The 17994-nt window shown below is 42.5% G+C and overlaps 1 protein-coding gene across 1 annotated transcript in view; it reads right to left on the reverse strand.

Annotated features, from left to right (window-relative positions):
• Positions 1–17994, reverse strand: part of LOC144679584 (cAMP-regulated phosphoprotein 21-like) — a 463756-nt gene that overhangs the window by 49459 nt on the left and 396303 nt on the right. The window contains exon 21 of the mRNA XM_078540103.1: positions 9706–9832. Coding sequence (XP_078396229.1) covers positions 9706–9832 — 127 coding nt within the window. The remainder of the gene's footprint in view (positions 1–9705; positions 9833–17994) is intronic.

Consider the following 17994-nt stretch of genomic DNA (forward strand, 5'->3'; position numbering starts at 1 on the left):
TGATTGAGGAAGGCTCCGTGTGTGTAGGAACGTGCTTGCATGAGGCATTAAAAGGCTCTGCCACAGACACTCGTCCCTCTAGAATCACTCATGGTCCAGCTGCATGCAGCTGAACTACTACGCGGGGGGTGGGTGGAAGGACATGCGAAGCCTGTACATGAAGCTGAAAGACACCATTACACACTATTCAGTGAAAGTGAATGTATTTTCAGAGTCTAAAGTGGCAAAATGTGTTCACCTGTACAACCACTTGTGATCAGAAATTCTTAACTTTCCTAGGCCTACCGCTTCTTCTAGGTGCTGCCCTGACATCTGCAAGCGGGGTGGAGACAGACTACGCAATAGTTCACCCTGTTGCCTCTGATGACTGTGGCGTGCGTCCTCCTGACAGCTGAGGCCTTCAGGGCTCGAACTTGCTTTGGCTGTCCTCCTGTGGGCCGGCTGCTCCCTCTGCAGTGATGCAGGGCGAGGTTGAGGGGGCCACAGGCAAAGGGGACTGGGAGAGAGAGGACAGCCTCTGAGATTCCTGAGTGGATGACCCAGGGGTGTCCAGCTGCTGCTTCTCCTCCCTTCAGGTGCCAGAGGGTACCAGCCTGCCTCGTTCAGGGGGAAGGAGCACCTGGAGGGGACACCGAGATGCCCCATTTCCCTCTCACTTGCCACTGCAGAAATTCACCCATGGCTACCGCGATGGAGTGCAGGTCTGCACACATCTCTGCATTCTGCTGGAGTAGGGTCTCAATGGTGTCCACCATCTTTCCCATGGAGACCTTCACACGCGCACATGTGGGCACCACTTCATCAGAGGGCAGGTGCACTCCTCCGATTTGGGTGCCCCTCTTGAGGGCTTTCAACAGCTCTGCCTGATGTTCCCACGCCTTCTGACTCTCTGCGCTGAGTTGGAAGGCCGTGTCCAGAGGCTCATCAACTGACTCGGACCTCACAGATGCCTCTTCCCCAGCAATCCTCCAAGTGCCGGGGAGCTCGGCTGAACCTGCCTTCTCCTGCTGCGGACACTTGTCTGTGTGGTGACCACCAGATTGTGAACCTGAGCCTCCTCTAGGTTTAGGTCCAACTGAGACATGTGCCTCTGCGCTGATGGAGGGTGTGGGTAAGCGCTGTGACAGGTCTTCCAGGCTGCTTATTTCCAGCTCTTCAATGGAGGAGGCGCCCTCTTGGCTGGAGGTGAGGACCTGGATGGAGCTGAAGGACTGGCTGACTGAGGGTGTCAGTCGCTTGGCAGAGCTCCCTGTGAGCCAAAGTAGAGATAATTAGTGCATGGCAGCAGAGTCAAAAGCAGGAGGAGAGCACTCACAGTTGTGTTGAGAGAGGGATGATGCGACAGGATTCTCACGTGGGTGTTCGCTGCCAACCTCGCTGTCACCACAGGCATGGTTCCATGTCCTCACCAGTCAGCGCGATGGTGCGCTCCTCAAAGTGAGTGAGGGGCCTAATGTGGGCCTCTCCCCACTGTTGTAAGGCAGCTTCTCTTGCATGAAAACAGATAGCACGGCGGCCTTCCATTGCGTCTAGCAGGCGCCCCAGAGAGGCGTCACTAAATCTGGGGGCTGCCATCTTCTTTTCGTTCAGGGCCACCTGTTGGCCCAGAGCAGTCCTGGTCTGAAGACATGAAATAGGCATGCGCTGTGCTGCACTTTAAATATGGTGCCCGAGTGAGGAAGTGCTGAGGTCACAGCATGGCAGGCAAACCTGAGCCTGCCTGCCAGTGAACCGGCATGTTCCCCATGAGTGCATAATTAATGAGGCTGGACATGCCGGGAATGGGATGATACAGTGCGAAAAGCTGCCATTGCAGCCAGCAGGTAAAACATCCTTTTTCCTGACTGCTATCACACTTAATTCCATTCTTCGACCATTCCACCCTCTGGGTGAGCTGCAACATGACTATTAATAGGAAAGAATCAAAGGTACCAATGATGTTTCTATAATGCAACTATTGTATTTGATAATCTGAATTAAAATCTCAGTTTATACCTTTTTTAATAAAGTTCTACCTTTTCACCTGCTATGTCCATTTAACTTGATACACTTGTCTCAAACCTCAACACTGAAAGTAGAAATGCATTCAGCTATTTAACTCTGCTTTTATCTAGGCTCAATATTGTCATACATTTCAAGAGCTTTTTATGAAATAATCTGAGTTTGAAATTCAATTTCATTCTGTATCAAAAGCTGTCACTGACGTGATGGGCCAAATGGCCACTTTCTGTGCTGTTTCATTCTATGATTCTATGAAAAAAGGGAACAAATCTGAACACAAAAAGAGCTCAAGTAATACATATTGTGCAACTTCGGCTAGTGCTCAGCAATTTATTGATTACTCAATTCTATTCGGAACCAAGGCAAATATGCAACACAAAGTACAGCAGTGATCATCTAGAGGTAAACCCTTTTAAAATTCAACTTGAACCACAGCAGCTGCTAGATTTCTTCAGAGATGTGCTATTTTTAAATTAATATCCTTTCAATCTCCTGTGGTGTTGCTCACACTGAGGCATGGGATCTGTTGGGAGTTCCAGCATCTTAAAGATTGAGGGGATAGAATAAATTGGGTGCAGGCATATGGTAACATTGGGAGTGGGGCAAGCCTAAGGCAATGTGACTTATCTGCCCCCTGCTTGTGTCATAGCAGATTTCTTTAAGTACAAAATCTGCTATTATAACGCTGGTTGACTATAAGCAGGTATAGATGTGACAAAGGTAGTTTTCTAAACTCTCCTTGTTTAACAGCAACTTCCTTCAGGGATCTAGGCGGATGAGATCTTATAGGTGATGAGATTGCTTCATGGCTGATGACAAGCATTGGATGGGCGGGGATGGTGTGTGCCTGACAGCCAGGAGCTGAATGAGTGGAGGCAGAGTCTGACAGCTGTGCCTCTCTGACATTTTCTCTTACTCTCTCAGAAGTACGTGACTATTGTTTATTCTTTCATATGATGTGAATGTTGCTGGCAAGGCCAGCATTTATTGCTCCTGAGAAGGTGGTGGTTTGCTGTGTTCATGAGCTTCTGCAGTCCATGTGTAGTAGGTGCACCCACAGTGCTGTTAAGAAGGAAGTTCCAAGATTCTGACCTCACGGCGATACTGTTCCAAGTCAGGAAAGTGTGTGGCTTGGAGGGGAAAATGCAGGTAGTGGTGTTCCCATGTGTCTGTTGCCATTGTCCTTCAAGGCTTGGACATTGCTGCTGAAGGAGTCTTGGTGAGTTACTGCAGTGCACCCTGTGAATGGTACACACTGATGCCACAGTGCGCAGGTGATGGAGGGAGTGAATGTTGAAGGTGGTGGATGGGGTGCCTGTTAAGCAGGTTGCTTTGTCCTGGATGGTGTTGAGCTTCTTGTGTATTGTTGGAGCTGCACTCATCCAGGCAAGTGGAGAGTATTCCATCACATTTCTGACTTGTGGACTTTTAGACTGTGGACAGTCTTTGAGGTGTCAGGAGGTGAGTTACTCACTGCAGAATTCCCAGCCTCTGACCTGTTCTTGTAGCCACTGCATTTATATGGCTGGTCTAGTTAAGATTCTGGTCAATGGTGAGGATGTTGATTGTCGGGGATTCAGCGATAGGAGAAGTGGTTAGGTTCTCTCTTGGAGATGATCTTTGCCTAGCACTTGTGTTCTGTGATGTTACTTGGCACTAATCGGCCCAAGCTTGAACATTGTCCAGGTCTTGCTGCATGTGGACACAGACTTTTCAATATCTGAGGAGTCACGAATGGTGCTGAACATTGTGCATTCATCAGCAAACATCCCCACTTCTGAATTTTTGATGGCGGGAAGGTCATTGGTGAAGCAGGTGAAGATGGTTGGGGCTGGGACACTACCCTGAGGAACTCCTGCGTATGTCCTGGGTCTGAAACAATCCTCCTATCATTTTCAATTACTTCAGGTAATTGTCAACTTTGGCAGGGACTGAGAAAAGGCAATATAGGATTGGCTGCCTGTTGCACACCTTGGATTGAATTTTTGTCAGGTTTTGAAGGCGCATTTCAGTGCGGGAATGGCCACATACTTAGTATTTTATTGGGGGAAATCCAATTTTCTTACGCATTCTGATCCCACGCCATTTTCCTCTGATCTTTTTGCTGGTCAGGAATGCCTAGTGTGCAAAATCAACACCCGTCCCCGTTGAGTGTCGAGTTCCCTATTTTAAATGGGGACGAAAATTGGATATCCTCCCACACACCATTTCCGTCTTGTGGTGGGGATTTTGGAAGCCCATTAAAAGCACCCCAGGTTTGACAGCTCATGAAGAAAATGGAAAGCCTGCTGAGGAGTCTGGGACATACTGAAAGCTAGGTGTAAAGTGTTTGCACTCTTTAAATGTGACTATTAGGTCCTGTATTGTAATGTAGGTTTGCATCGATTTATCAGATGGATCTTAGGTAATTTGACCCTTACATTCAACAACCTTACCGCCTCAATTTTTCAGAGGATCTTGCTTCCTGCCATCCAAAGAGTTAGCGGGGAACACATCCCTGCTGACTCAGAGTGCCCTGCAGCTATTTCATGCTCAAATGAGTGTTAAGTGCCTGAAGGTGGGACTTCTGCCCCTCACTCGGGAGGAAATCCCTCCTTAGAGTTACTGGCCAATCAGATTGGCCGGCAGTTCTATAGTCCCTGCAGTATCAATACTGCAGTGGACAGAAGAGGAACTTCAGGAGGACATCAGAGCCTAAGTCTGGGGAACAGAGGCCCAGGTATGTTCAAGGTGTTCCAGGGCGGGGCGGGTAGGGAAAGCCTGTGTGGGGGGGTGGAGTCTTCGGGGTCTTGGGAGACGGGCGTGGAGGGGGGGGGGTGACCTGGGGAAGGTAGGTCGGGAGCTTTTGATGAAGGCAATTCCTGCCTCCGGATCGAACTCTGTTTAATTTCAGCCTTCCACCATGCCAGTTAATCCTCTGACCAGCCTAAAAATTGAGGCGGGGTGGGAAATGGCCCTAAAGTGGCCAATTATTGGCCACTTAAGGGCTTCAACTGGGGCAAGGAAATGGGGTTTCATATAGAAAGAGTGAGTATAAGTGAAACAAGTTACATTTACTTACTATTATACTGACAGGAAGTGCGAGCTCTATGCAAGACTTTATGTATGAGCAGTTTAAACCATGTAACATGGCTTACAGGGAGTCAAGGCCAAATGGGCAGTCCTCAAGGTAAGTGGATTAGAGAATGCAGGATGATTAGACAAAAATCAGACCTAAGTCTGCACCAAAAATTATTTTGTCTCGTACCACTTCAAGCAGACTTATGTCGATTCACCAGGGCAGACAGCGTATCTACCTGCATGGATTTCCCCATTGATATTGAGGAACACCATGTGGGATGCAGGGAGTAGCCATGCTGTTTGGTGCTGTTTGCCCCAAAGGACATGAAGTAATCTGCATAAGTGGCGTTGGGCAAATGAATTTTTCCTTAATACAATCTGTCCTCTGTGATGCAGTGACTCCACTGCTAAGAGAGGTTTATTTACATTAACAGGTATCCATAGACAGTTTCCATTATAACTATGGATGCACACACCAATTTATAATTGAATTAGTTGGCAGGAGCTACATTAAAATGTAAGCTTTCTGAAGTGTAATAGAGAGAGGGTCAAAGAGACATTACAGCACAAAAGGTACCATTCAGCTCATCAAGTCCATGCCAACTCTCAATTCAGTCAGTCCCGTGTACCTACTCTATCCCCATGGCCATGCAAGTTTATTTCCCTCAAGCGTCCTCCCAATTTCTTTTTCAATCATTAATCATCTCCACTTCCACCACACTTATAGGCTGTGAGTTCCAAGCTATAACCACTTGCTGTGTGTAAAAAAAAAAAAAGTCGTCTTCACATCCTCCTGGAATCTCTTACCAAAAAACCTTAAATCCGTGTTCCTTAATCTTTTTACTACCAACTAATGTTAACAGCTTTTCTTTGTCTACCTTATCTAAATCTGTCATAATCTTGTACACCTCCAATAAATCCCCCTTCAATATCCTTTGCTCCAAGGAGAACAAATCCAGCTTCTCGAACTTAACCTTGTAACTAAAATCCCTCATCCCTGGACCATTCTGGTGAATCTCCTTTCAAGGACAGACAAATCTTTCCTAAAGCATGGTAAGCAGAACTGAATACAATATTCTAGTTGTGGCCTGATTGGATTGGCCTCCTTAGTAAAGACTGATGCAAAGAAGGGAAAGCAAAACTAGAATATCAACCTATTTGTCCCTAATGGATGTATGAAGCAAACAAGGTGTTAGAAAAACATATATTAGCTGAAACCATTAGCTTAAAATATCACCTGTTATTATTATAATTACACAGTATAGATATTCTTAAAGGTAGTTTAAAATCAGTGTCAAAAATCAGTTTCAAAGCTCATATAGTCATTAAAACACCAATCAATTTTTTTCACTCCGATGATTGGGGAGGGTTTGGAGAAGAAAAGTGAGCTGTTGGCTTTGAAATCCAGTGTAAGCAATTTCCTCAATGGAACAAACTAGGATAAAACTCTCAATCTCTTCAAAAATGGAACTGGGCCATCCATGAATATTTTTCAAAATGCACTAACAAAGCCTACACAAATTAAACCAGCATCAAACGCATTCAATTAATAAAGCGTCAAAAGAGTAGTTAGTTTACATAATGTATATTTGATCAATATCTGTCTGAGCAGGGTTTGAACAATGACATACTGTCAGGGTTTTCAACAAGAGCAGCTTAGTGATGGCCAAATTGTTTGCACAAAAAAATCAATTTAGCAAATTTCAAGGAAAGGAAAACAAAATAACTAGCTGAAAGATGCAGAAGTAAAACTATTCCAAATTTTGATATTACACTTTTTTTAATTTTAAAAAAAGCATTATTTTTGGCGATGTGTGTGGCTCCTGAAAAAGAGACCGGTTCACTGTGAGACCTGCTACTCACTCTCTTACAGTGTAACGGCCCCCTCTCCAGAGGCTTGGTATTGTCTCCAACGAGCTGACTCTTCAAGATACATGTTTACTGGCTCCCATCTTTCATATGCATCATCCATGTGGTAGAGGTACTATATACTTTAAAAAAATATAATTTAGGTAGCTAACTAGATAATATTACACCCTTGAACATCACAGAGGAAATGACAATATCAAATAATTACAAACACTGAGTGGTTTATTAGTTTTTCAAGTTTTACTTGATTGCTTGGAAACTCTGCACTAGCCATGCATTTTGTTTGCATGATTTCTATTTACAAAATTGTCTGCTTTGCATTCATTCTTCACTTTTAGTCCCCAATGTTACAGAAGTGTTGGCACAACTGCAGTAGTTATACATGTAGAGCAACATCATGCTGCCACAAATAGCAACATTTGAGCAGTTAAATATTTAGGGTGTATAAAAAGTATTCTTTAAACCAAGGGCAGGAACTTCATGGTCCCAATCAGGACTAAACGGAGGCGGTACTGGGGAAAAAAAAAGCCGCTGAGTGGGGTGGCGGAAATTCTGGCCTCCGTTTCCATCCTTGGCTATTTTCACAAGGGCAGGGGATGGAGCGAGCCCCAGAAAGCACCTGTTCCAATTAACAAGGCTATTGGAAGAATTGTGGACTCATTAAGAGTCTGCCTCAGGTAAGGTTTTTAGTTTTCAAGGAGGCTGTGGACTTTAGCAGGTTTCAGGTTTTACATCAGCTGCATGGAAGCATGAACCATGGAGGCAAGCAGGGTTTAAAAGGTAAGTAAAATGGTTTTATCTCCTTTTACAGTTCGTCATTATATGCTGTGGCATGAGTTGTTACAATACTCATGAAGCTGAGTTGTGAAAGTGCTGTGATTGGAAAATGTAACCACCCTTTAAGCAACGTGTTTGCTAGATAGTTACTTCTTTCAACTGCAAGCTGAGGTAAAAGATCAACATTGTAAATGTGGAAGTCTTCAGATGAGTTAAAAAATTATCTAATGGGTAAAAAGGTAGAGTTTATTTCACACTGATGAAAGAGTGGCCTTGTATGATAATGATGTGGAAATGTTTAATCTTTTCCCACTGCTTTTACATATTCAGTCTAGACGTCTGTTGGGATAACTGTTCTGAAGTCTGTGTTTATTCAGGGAGTTTTATGGCTCTTGATTGCAATCCAACTGCCTAATTGTTTTACAAGTGCTTGCCTTTCTTTACACAGCTGGTGTAAAGAGTCTGTTTGTTTATTCAGAGAGTTTTGTGGGCTCTTGGCTGCAATCCAACTTCAAGTACTTTTTTTACAAGTACTTGTGTTTGTTTGCACAGCTGGTTTGATGAGTCTGTCTAGTTACTTGAAGTTCTCTGGGCCATTCAATGGCTTCCAACTGTTAAAATAGGGCTTGAGTTTTATTCATAAAATGCACAATGGGTGAGGGTAGGTAGTGATGGGGTGAGGGGAATGTTGATGGTGAGAGGGGTGGGTGACTGAAGGGTAAGGCAGATGTGGGGATTTTAAAGTGGTCAGAATTTTCACTGCACATAGATGAGCCACTTATTCCATCGAGAGCACCCAGCTGAGGCTTTTTTCAGAAATGGAGACGGGCCTTTTAATCTGCCCGCTCTGGACTCAGCCCGCCTCCATGTCAGAGGTGCAGGTCCATCTCCAGGCCACCTAGGGCCCTGACCCCTGGAAGATCCCACCTGTTGACAGTCCCAAGACACAGGCGGGATCATAATGGTGGGATTCATCCTGGCTCCCGATTCCTGCCTCCGATATGAAAGTCTAGTGCCAAGTGTTAAAAACACATGATTGCTTTCTCAAAGGGTGTGATTGATCTTTGTTCCTTAGAACGTAGCATACCTAAATATTATAAAGTAATAAATCTAACTGCCCTGTGTTTTTCAGTAATTAATTTGATGGGACTCTAAATTGGACCCAGCCACTTCATTTTGAATTAGAAATTGTTTATAGAAATTTAATTATTGTGCAATTCATACTTAAATTGTGTGCAATGATGCTACTAATTGTGAAAGTGGCCAATGGGCAGTTGTAAATCTATGAAGTGTTCTTTCATGGCATTTCTACTTGTTAACATTGAAGTGTATAAATACAGAGTCTAAATACAGATTCTGTAGTTCCTGCTGAGCCCAAAGGTGTTTAGACAAAAGAGAACTAGCTACATGAGGGACATGGTGCAAGACTATGTTCTGCTATCAAGAACCACACAAAGACCTCTGACATTCACTCTTTCAATAGCCATATTCACTGCATTTCATAACTTTACCTGCTTTAAGACCAAAAAATGTGGTTATTTGTTTTAGTTTGTCAAATCTCTGATCTGTGATTTTCACCTCTTCAAACAGACTGAAGGCTTAATGGGATTCCTACTTCATTTGCAGTATTTTTACTGCAAATGGGATCATCATTAATCTCCAGGTTCATGCACTATACTAGGACAAAAGAGTAAAGTTGCAGATTTCCAATTGTAAAGGTAAAGAATTTGTCATCAGATCATGGTGCAAAACAACCCAAATCTGTAATGCATGCACATAAATAAACATTACATGGAATTGAAAAGGCAGGGCAGGATTATGTACTGGGTGTGAAGCTCTAAAAGTGCTCCAAAGATTTTGACCCATTGGTCAATGTGCAACGTGGCCCGATTTTCAGCTGTCCTGAATTCTGACTCCAAGTCAATATAAGGCACAAACCCAAGGGAAGTCTGTCAGGTCTCAATGGGGTAATCAGACAATAAAGCAGAAATGACATACCTGTCTGTTGTGTGGTCTGTGGTATATGCTGACTTCGCTGTGCATTGTATTGAACAGAAGCAACAGGCCTGAACTGTTGGGCTGTTGAGGTAGGGTACTGGCCCGATGGATAGTAATACACTGGCATCTGAAAGAGAAGCATAGAAAACATCTCAAGTTTTAATCCTTAACAGTGCATGCATAACTAATTACTTGGTAAAATAGTCAAGAACATAAGTGCAATTCTAACTAATTTCATTAGGGCACAACATTTAATATAACAAAACAAGAGCATTTACTGAAAAGCAAAAGATTTAATGGATTAAAAATACATTCACCCAGCATTGTTATTCATCTGATAAATGATTTGCTCTTTTGGATTCCTCTAAGTAACATATTTCCAGATGCACTATGCTGACATCAATCTCATTATCACTGTGTGAAACCATAAATCGGGATACCGACTGCTGTGTTTTACTTCAACGCAATTCCCAACACAATTAGTCCTAGCTCCAGGGAGCCACAGGCAACTACTGTAGTGGCATGATAGTAGATATATTGAAAAAAAGAAGTTCGATGCTCCTAAATGAACAACGCTATCCATGGTGAATTATTTCTTTTGGTATTTAATGACCTGGGAAAGCAATCTGTTCCAATTGGTTCTATACAGATCAAATAGAAAAGATACATAAAGTTCATATACATTAGGAAATGAATGCAGATCACAGAAAATGATCCTTTTTGTATGACCACTCTATAATTAATTTAGGACAATCATAGCAATGAGACACAAGTGCAGATGTTTCAGTTTTCCAATCATATTTTTTGTCAAAAGGGAGCAATTTGCTGGTTCATGAAATTTCAAAAATTCCATTCAGACCTGGTTGTAACTAATTGATATGGGGAAAACAAAACAATTATTCACACAATAGGCGGTGTTTTTTAAAAACTTGCCAATAAGTATTTGCATTAAAGCTCATTGCTCTGAGAACACGTTAACTAGATAAATGTACAAAGGAAATAACTTTCTGTATCATTTCTCAATACTGACCCAAATTAATATTCAGCTTTTAGCCTAGTGAGATGCTTTATTCTCAGGAGAATATTAGTAAGGTGTTATGAAATACAATCAGTCTTTACAAAGGCAGAAAATCACTGACCCTGCATGTCTAACTCAATTAAATATGATTAATGGAAGCTAATAACCTCCATGTGGGCCTTGCCTAGATATAGCAAAAGAAATTGCAATCATAACTGCTTTACTTAACATATTGCTTTGTTATATTGAAAGAATATTATTAACAGTTTAGGAACAGGTGTACTGATGTCACTGGCTGCAGAGCACCCTGACGGGGGAGGGTGAAAAGTCAGCAGCTGTGCTCCACATTGGTACCAAAATAGGCAGAAAGAGGGACGTGGCCCTGCAGTCAGGATTTAGAAAGCTCAGTAGGAAATTAGCAAGCAGGGACCTCAAATAATCAAGTAATCTAAAAGCAAGTTAAGGGTTGTATAAGGTTAAAAGAAAAGGCTTATAAAGCTGCCAGAAGTAGTCGTAACCATGAGCATTGGGAGGTTTTTAAGAATACAGCTACGGAAGACCAAGAAGCACAGCATGGATTAACGAATGGGAAAGCATATTTGACAAACTTGTTGGAGTATTTTGAGGATTTTAAAAATTGATAAAGGGGAGTTGGGACGTAGTATATTTGGATTTTCAAAGCTTTTGATAAAGTCCCCCACAGGAGGTTGATTAGCAAAATTAACGCACATGGGATAGGATGCAATATACCGGAATGGATTAAGGATTGGCTAACAGGCAGGAAACAGAATAGGAATAAATGGGTCATTCTTGTGTTGGCAGGCTGTGACTAGTGCGGTACTGCAAGGATCAGTACTTGGGCCCCAGGCTGTTCACAATATATACCAATGGTTTGGCTGTGGGGACCAAATGTAATATTTCCAAGTTTGTGGATGATACAAAGCTAGGTGAGAATGTGTGTTGAGGAAGATGTAAAGTAGCTACAGGAGGATTTGGACAGACTTAGTGAGTGGGCAAGAATATGGCAAATGGAATATAATGTGGAAAAATGTGAGGTTATCCACTTTGGTAGAAAGAACAGATGTGCAGAGATTTTCCTAAATGGTAAGAGATTAGGAAGTGTAGATGTACAAAGGGACCCGAGTGTCCTTGTCCATAAGTCACTGAAAGCTAACATGCAGGTGCAGCAGGCAATTAGGAAGGCTAAGGGAACGTTAGCCTTTAATGCAAGAGGGTTTGAGTACAGGAGTAGTGAAGTCTTGCTCCAATTGTATAGAAGTTTGGTTAGACCGTACCTGGTGTGCCGTGTGCTGTTTTGGTCCCCTTACCCCAAAGGATATTATTGCCATGGAGGGAGTGCAACAAACGTTCACCAGCCTTGTTCCAGGGATGGCAGGACTGTCTTATGAAGAAAGATTGGGGAAACTGGGCCTGTATTCTCTAGAGTTTTAAAGAATGAGAAGTGATCTCATTGAAACCTATAAAATACTTAAAGGAATAGACAGGGTAGCCCCAGATAAGATGTTTCCCCTGGTTGGGAGCCTAGAACTTGGGGACACAATTTCAAAATAAGGGGGAAGCCACTTAGGACCGAAATGAAGAGAAATTTCTTTACTCAGAGGGTTGTGAATCTTTGGAATTCTCTACCCCAGAGGGCTGTTAAAGCTCAGTCAGTGAGTATGTTTAAGGTAGAGATTGATAGATTTCTGATTAACAATTATGTAAAGGGTTATGGGGATAGCGTGGGTAAAAGGTATTGAAATGTTCAGTCAGTCATGATTGTTTGAATGGCAGAGCAGGCTCAATGGGCTGCATAGCCTTCTCCTGTTCCTAATCTCCAGATTTCTCCCAGTACCACACACCAGTGAGTATAAGAATAGGACGATAGAACAGATGAATGCGTGGTTGGAAAGATGGTGCTGGAGGGAGGGCTTTAGATCCCTGGGTCATTGGGACCAGCTCTGAGGTAAATGGTACCTGTACAGGCCGGATGGGTTGCATCTAAACAGAGCCGGGTCAAATTTCCCTGCTGGGCGATTTGCTGGTGCTATTTGGGAGGTTTAAACTAATTTGGCAGGGATGTGGAAATCAGGGGATAATATCAGAGCGAAATACCAAGGCGCACAGTGTACTTGGAGAGATGGATAGCACAAGAGTAGGAAATGGTAAGTTATTAGGTGGGTTCAGAGTAAAGGAGGAAGTAATGAAGTCTAAATCAGGTTTACTGTGGATGTATGTGAATGCAGGAAGCGTGGTAAATAAGATTGAGTTACAGGTGCAGATTGCCATGTGGAAATATGATGATGTGCCTATGACAGAGGCCTATGACAGAGACCTGTCTCAAAGAAGGGCAAGACTCTGCATTTAATATCCCTGGATACAAGATGTTCAGGAAAGATAGGAAAGGAAGGAAAGGGGGAAGGGTTGGCTGTATTGATTAAGGACAACATTGCAGTGCTGGAGAGAGAGGATATCCCAGGGGGTGAAGGACAAAATCTATTTGGCTATTGCTAAGGAACAAAAAAGGTGCAATTACATTGCTCAGGGTGGTCTATAGGCCACCAACCAGTGGGAAAGATATACAAGGACAAATTTGCAAGGAAATTACAGAAAGATGTAAGAATTATAGTGTAGTTATAATGGGGGGACTTTAATTAACTGAATATAGACTGGCATATCAGTAGTGTAAAGAGCAGAGAGGGGAAAGAGTTCTTAGTGTCTTCAGGAAAATTTTCTACAGCAGTATGTTTCCAATCCAAGGAGAAAGGAGGCACTGCTGCACCTGGTTCTTGGGAATGAGGTGGGACAAATGGTTCATGTGTCAGGAGGGGAACATTTAAGGAATAGTGATCATTGTATCATTGGTCAGGATTTTACAGTCGGCATACGGGGGTAGGCCCGACACGCCGGTATGTAAAATGATCTGTGATGACGTTGGGCATGCGTCCCGATGTCATCGCTCTCTCGCGATATTTTGTTCGGTGGGCGCGCACCGGAGTCGGCTGCTGATAATTGGTAGGCCTGTTCAGGCCATTAACCAGGTAATTAACCTGAATTTCACGCTGCCCATCCAACCTTACAGTTGGCGGGCAGGCGAAAAGTTCAAGCAGCCATTACGTTTTTTTAGGAAACCTCATCCATGAGCTGGATGAGGTTTCCTAAAGCTTTTACAAAATAAATTAAAACTTTTCATGAAAAATAAAAGCATGTTCCATCTCATGTGACAGGCAGTTCTGTGCCTCAGGATGATTGAAGCACTCTTTTTGCGCGCATGCGTGAAAAAGTGCTGGACCCGACTCTCCCTTCGCACCTGGCCTGGCCCAAACAGGTAGTGTTACCATTCGCATCTTACGCTGGGCGGGCCTTAATTGGCCTGCCCGCGTAAAATGGCAGTGGCGGTCGGCTCTGTGACTGCCCCTGCCCGACGCGAGAAAAACTCAGGCCATAAGGTTTAGGTTGGCTATGGAAAAGGACAAAGAACAATACAGAGTAAGAATAATTAACTGGGAGAAAGCCAACTTCAATGAGGTAAGATAAATTGGAATCAAAGATTAGCAAGCAAAACTAACAGAACAATGGGCTGCCTTTAAAGAAGAGAGAGTTCGGGCATAGTTAAGGTATATTTCCACAAAGGGAAAAGGCAGGGGAAATAAATGCAGAACTGCCTAGATGACAAAAGATAAAGGGATTAAGATGAAGAAGAAAAAGTGTGTTTTTGACAGATGTCAGGTGGATAATGCAACTGATAACAAGGCTGAATATAAAAAATTCAGAGGGGAACTGAAAAAGCAAATAAGAGAAGCAAAGAGACTGGTGACTAACATAAAAGGGAATCACAAAGTCTTCTATAAGCATAAGAATATTAAAAAGGACAAGTGGTGCCAACTGGCAACTAAAAGGGGATTTATGCAGAGGGCATGCTGAAGTATTAAATGAGTACTTTGCATCTGTCTTTAGCAAAGAAGAAGATGCTACCCAGGTCATGATGAAAGGGAAGGTAGTTCAGACACTTGAAAGTTTTAGAATTGATAAGGGGGATGTATTTGATAGGCTGTCTGTACTCAAAAGTTGATATGACTCCAGGATCGGATGAGATGCGTCCCAAGGATATTGAGGGAAGTAAGCATGGAAATTGCGGAGCCTTTGGCCGTAATTTTCCAGGCTTCCTTAGACTCGGATGTGGTACCAGAGAACTGGAAAATTGAAAATGTTACACCCTTGCTCAAAAAAGGTGTAAATATAAGCCCAGCAACTACAGGCCAGTCAGCTTAACTGTGGTGGTGGGAAGCTTCCAGAAACAATAATTTGGGACAAAATTAATAGTCACTAGGACAAATGTGGGTTAATTAGGCAAGTTTTTAAGATTGGAGGAAGGTTTATAGTGGAGTTCTGCAGAGGTCAGTGTTAGGACCCTTGCTCTTCCTGACATATATTAATGACCTAAACCCTTGGTGCACAGGGCATAATTTCAAAACTTGGAAGCATTGTGAAGTGTAAGGAGGATGGTATAGAACTTCAAAAGGGCATAGGCAAGTTGGTGGAATGAGCAGACAAGCGGCAGATGAAATTTAATGCAGAGAAGTCTGAAATGCTTCACTTTGTTAGGAAGAGCAGGGAGAGACAACATAAAATAAAGGGTGCAATTCTAAAGGAGGTGCAGGAGCAGAATGACTTGGGTGTATATGTGTATAAACCATTGAAAGTGGCAGGACCGGTTGACAGCACAGCTTTATTAATGGAGGCATTGAGTTCAAAGCCAAGGAGGTTGTTAAACTTGTATAGCACACTGCTCCAGCCTCTGCTAGAGTATTGTGTCCAATTCTGGGCAACAGCTTAGGAAGGATGTGAAGCTATTGTAGAGATTGTAGCAAAGATTCACAAGAATGGTTCCAGGGATAAAGAACGTCAGCTACATGGATGGATCAGAGAAGTTGGGAGCGTTTTCCTCAGGAGAGAAGGTTGAGAGGAGATCTGATAGAGGTATTCAAAATCATTGGGGGGGTCTGGACTGAATAGGCCAGGGAAAAACTGTTCCTTTTGGTGGAACAATTGATGATAAAAGGGTGCAAATTTAAGGTAATTGGCAAAAGAAACAATGGCGACATGAAAAACCTTTTCATGCAGCGAGCGTTTAGGTTCTGGCTCTGCCTGAGAGTGTTGGAGACAGATTCAATCGAAGCATTCAAGAGGGAATTAGATTATTATCTGATGAGAAAGAATTGCAGGGCTATGGGGGGGAAGGCAGGGAAGTGGCACAAGGTGAACTGCTCTTTTGGAAAACCAGCACAGACACGATGGGCCAAATGGACGACTTCTGTGCTGTACTGACTTTGTGATCCTGTTTCTATGGCAAATCCAACGTAGTGATATTGTAACGCACCCTTAGATTTTAGTCCAACTACAGATGGGTTTCATCTCTGCATTTATTTCCCCTTTCAACTCTTTTGCATCATGCATGTTTTAAAAACATGTACTAATTCCTATATATCTTTCACAGACAGATGCAATTAATGGCAAATATAAAGCTGGGAAGTAATGTTAGAGATAAAGCATAAGTTGCTGAGCATTTACACAGGATCTATGCTAGTGATCTTTTTCTCCTTAATATAGACCATGCGTATACAAGACTTTCCTGAACTCTGTCCCTGAAGAGATAATTGCTACCTTGTCATTTTACAGCTATGCCAGAACATACAGTTACCTATGTAGGTTGTCACTAGTTTTAGGAAAAACACATGTGCCAATCAAAAATGTTCTTTCCACTCTTTCCAATCCAAAAACCATTAAGATAAGCCACTGTGAATGTACTTGTTCTCAATGATGGAACTAAGAGAGGCACAATCAGTTTGATACTAAAAACCATTGAGACAAAGCCTAATAAAATTGAACCCATATTAGATCGATTTAGTCAATTTTCATGCTGATCACTGAACAGGATCATCTACAAATTGTTTTTACTTCATGAAGTGTGCATTTCCATTTCGTCAAATGGAAAACAATGGTAAAGAACCAGAAACCTCTGTACATAGTGCATAGATAGCGAGGATACAGGCTGTGTGACAACAGCAACTCATCTGACATTTCAATGAATCATTTAACATTTTAAAGTTTTATTTGCATAAGCCACATGGTTTATGATCAAGATACTCAATAACAAGCTGTGAAATAATGAAGTCAACCTACTCAGGAAGGTTTGCAGAGCTAGTTGTGACTTTGATATTTGTAGGTTTTCAGACTTCTAATATTCATGAAGTAAATTTTATGTTTAGGTTCCCATGTAAATGTCCTCAAAATATCAATAAAAGAGAAAAGTGCTGTTTATAGAAATAAAAAAAATGGCATTTGTACATTTCTTTTAAAAGCTGCAGTGAATTTTGCTTTGCTTTCAGCAACCCACAGATGCTTTGTGGGTATGTCGGGGAGATTGCCTCTAATCTGGCTTCTTGAACAGTGCAGCAGCCTCCACAAAGGATCTGTGGCATCGGAACAGGACAAGCAACAGTGAGCTTCATCAACCAGATTAAAGAATCCTCACTGAGGCATATCAAATCCAACCAGAAAATAAAGATTAGATCGAAATGATGTACAGAAAATGAAATAAAGATTGGGAAATACAGATGGGATTAAGGGAGAGAGATAAAATAGGCAGTCAAAGGTAAAAAACATAAGTTTCTCAATCTCCAACACAATTTTTTTTCTGAAAGAACAAGACTCCATGCCTGTGACAATTTTCAGAGTCAGAGTTTTGTTCAGTAGTAATGATCACCTATAATGCCATTAAAATATCACTTACTCTTGAATGCACCAGTCCTAATATTTTCAGCTGTTTTTAGTATAGAACTGCTGGACAAATATAACAAGTTCTTGTCATTTCAATGTTTAGTCTATGGACGAGGACTGCAACAGTGCATCAGTGGAAGAGCATGGAATCTCTGAAGTAACTTCCAGAGTTTTGCAGTTAATTGAGCATATGCATAGTCCAAAAGTTGCTGCCAGATTTCCAACATGATAACTGTTATTCATATTGCAAATACCGGATCAAAGAAAACTAATCAGATAAAGGCGTTGTCTATAAGGATCACCCTCTAGAAACAGTACAAAATTCTGCTACTCTGTTCAGTTCAAACTAAAGAATGATGGTAAATTAATTAATGAATTACTCCCACCACACTAGGGGCAGAATTTTCCCCCAGTCGGAGGGGAAATTGAAGAGCGGGCGCGCGGAGACGCGCCTCCAATTGGCGCCCCTGATTGGGGGTGCGCCGCCATTT

The sequence above is a fragment of the Cetorhinus maximus genome, chromosome 4 (assembly GCF_964194155.1).
Source record: "Cetorhinus maximus chromosome 4, sCetMax3.hap1.1, whole genome shotgun sequence".
In the NCBI taxonomy this organism is placed as follows: Eukaryota; Metazoa; Chordata; class Chondrichthyes; order Lamniformes; family Cetorhinidae; genus Cetorhinus; species Cetorhinus maximus.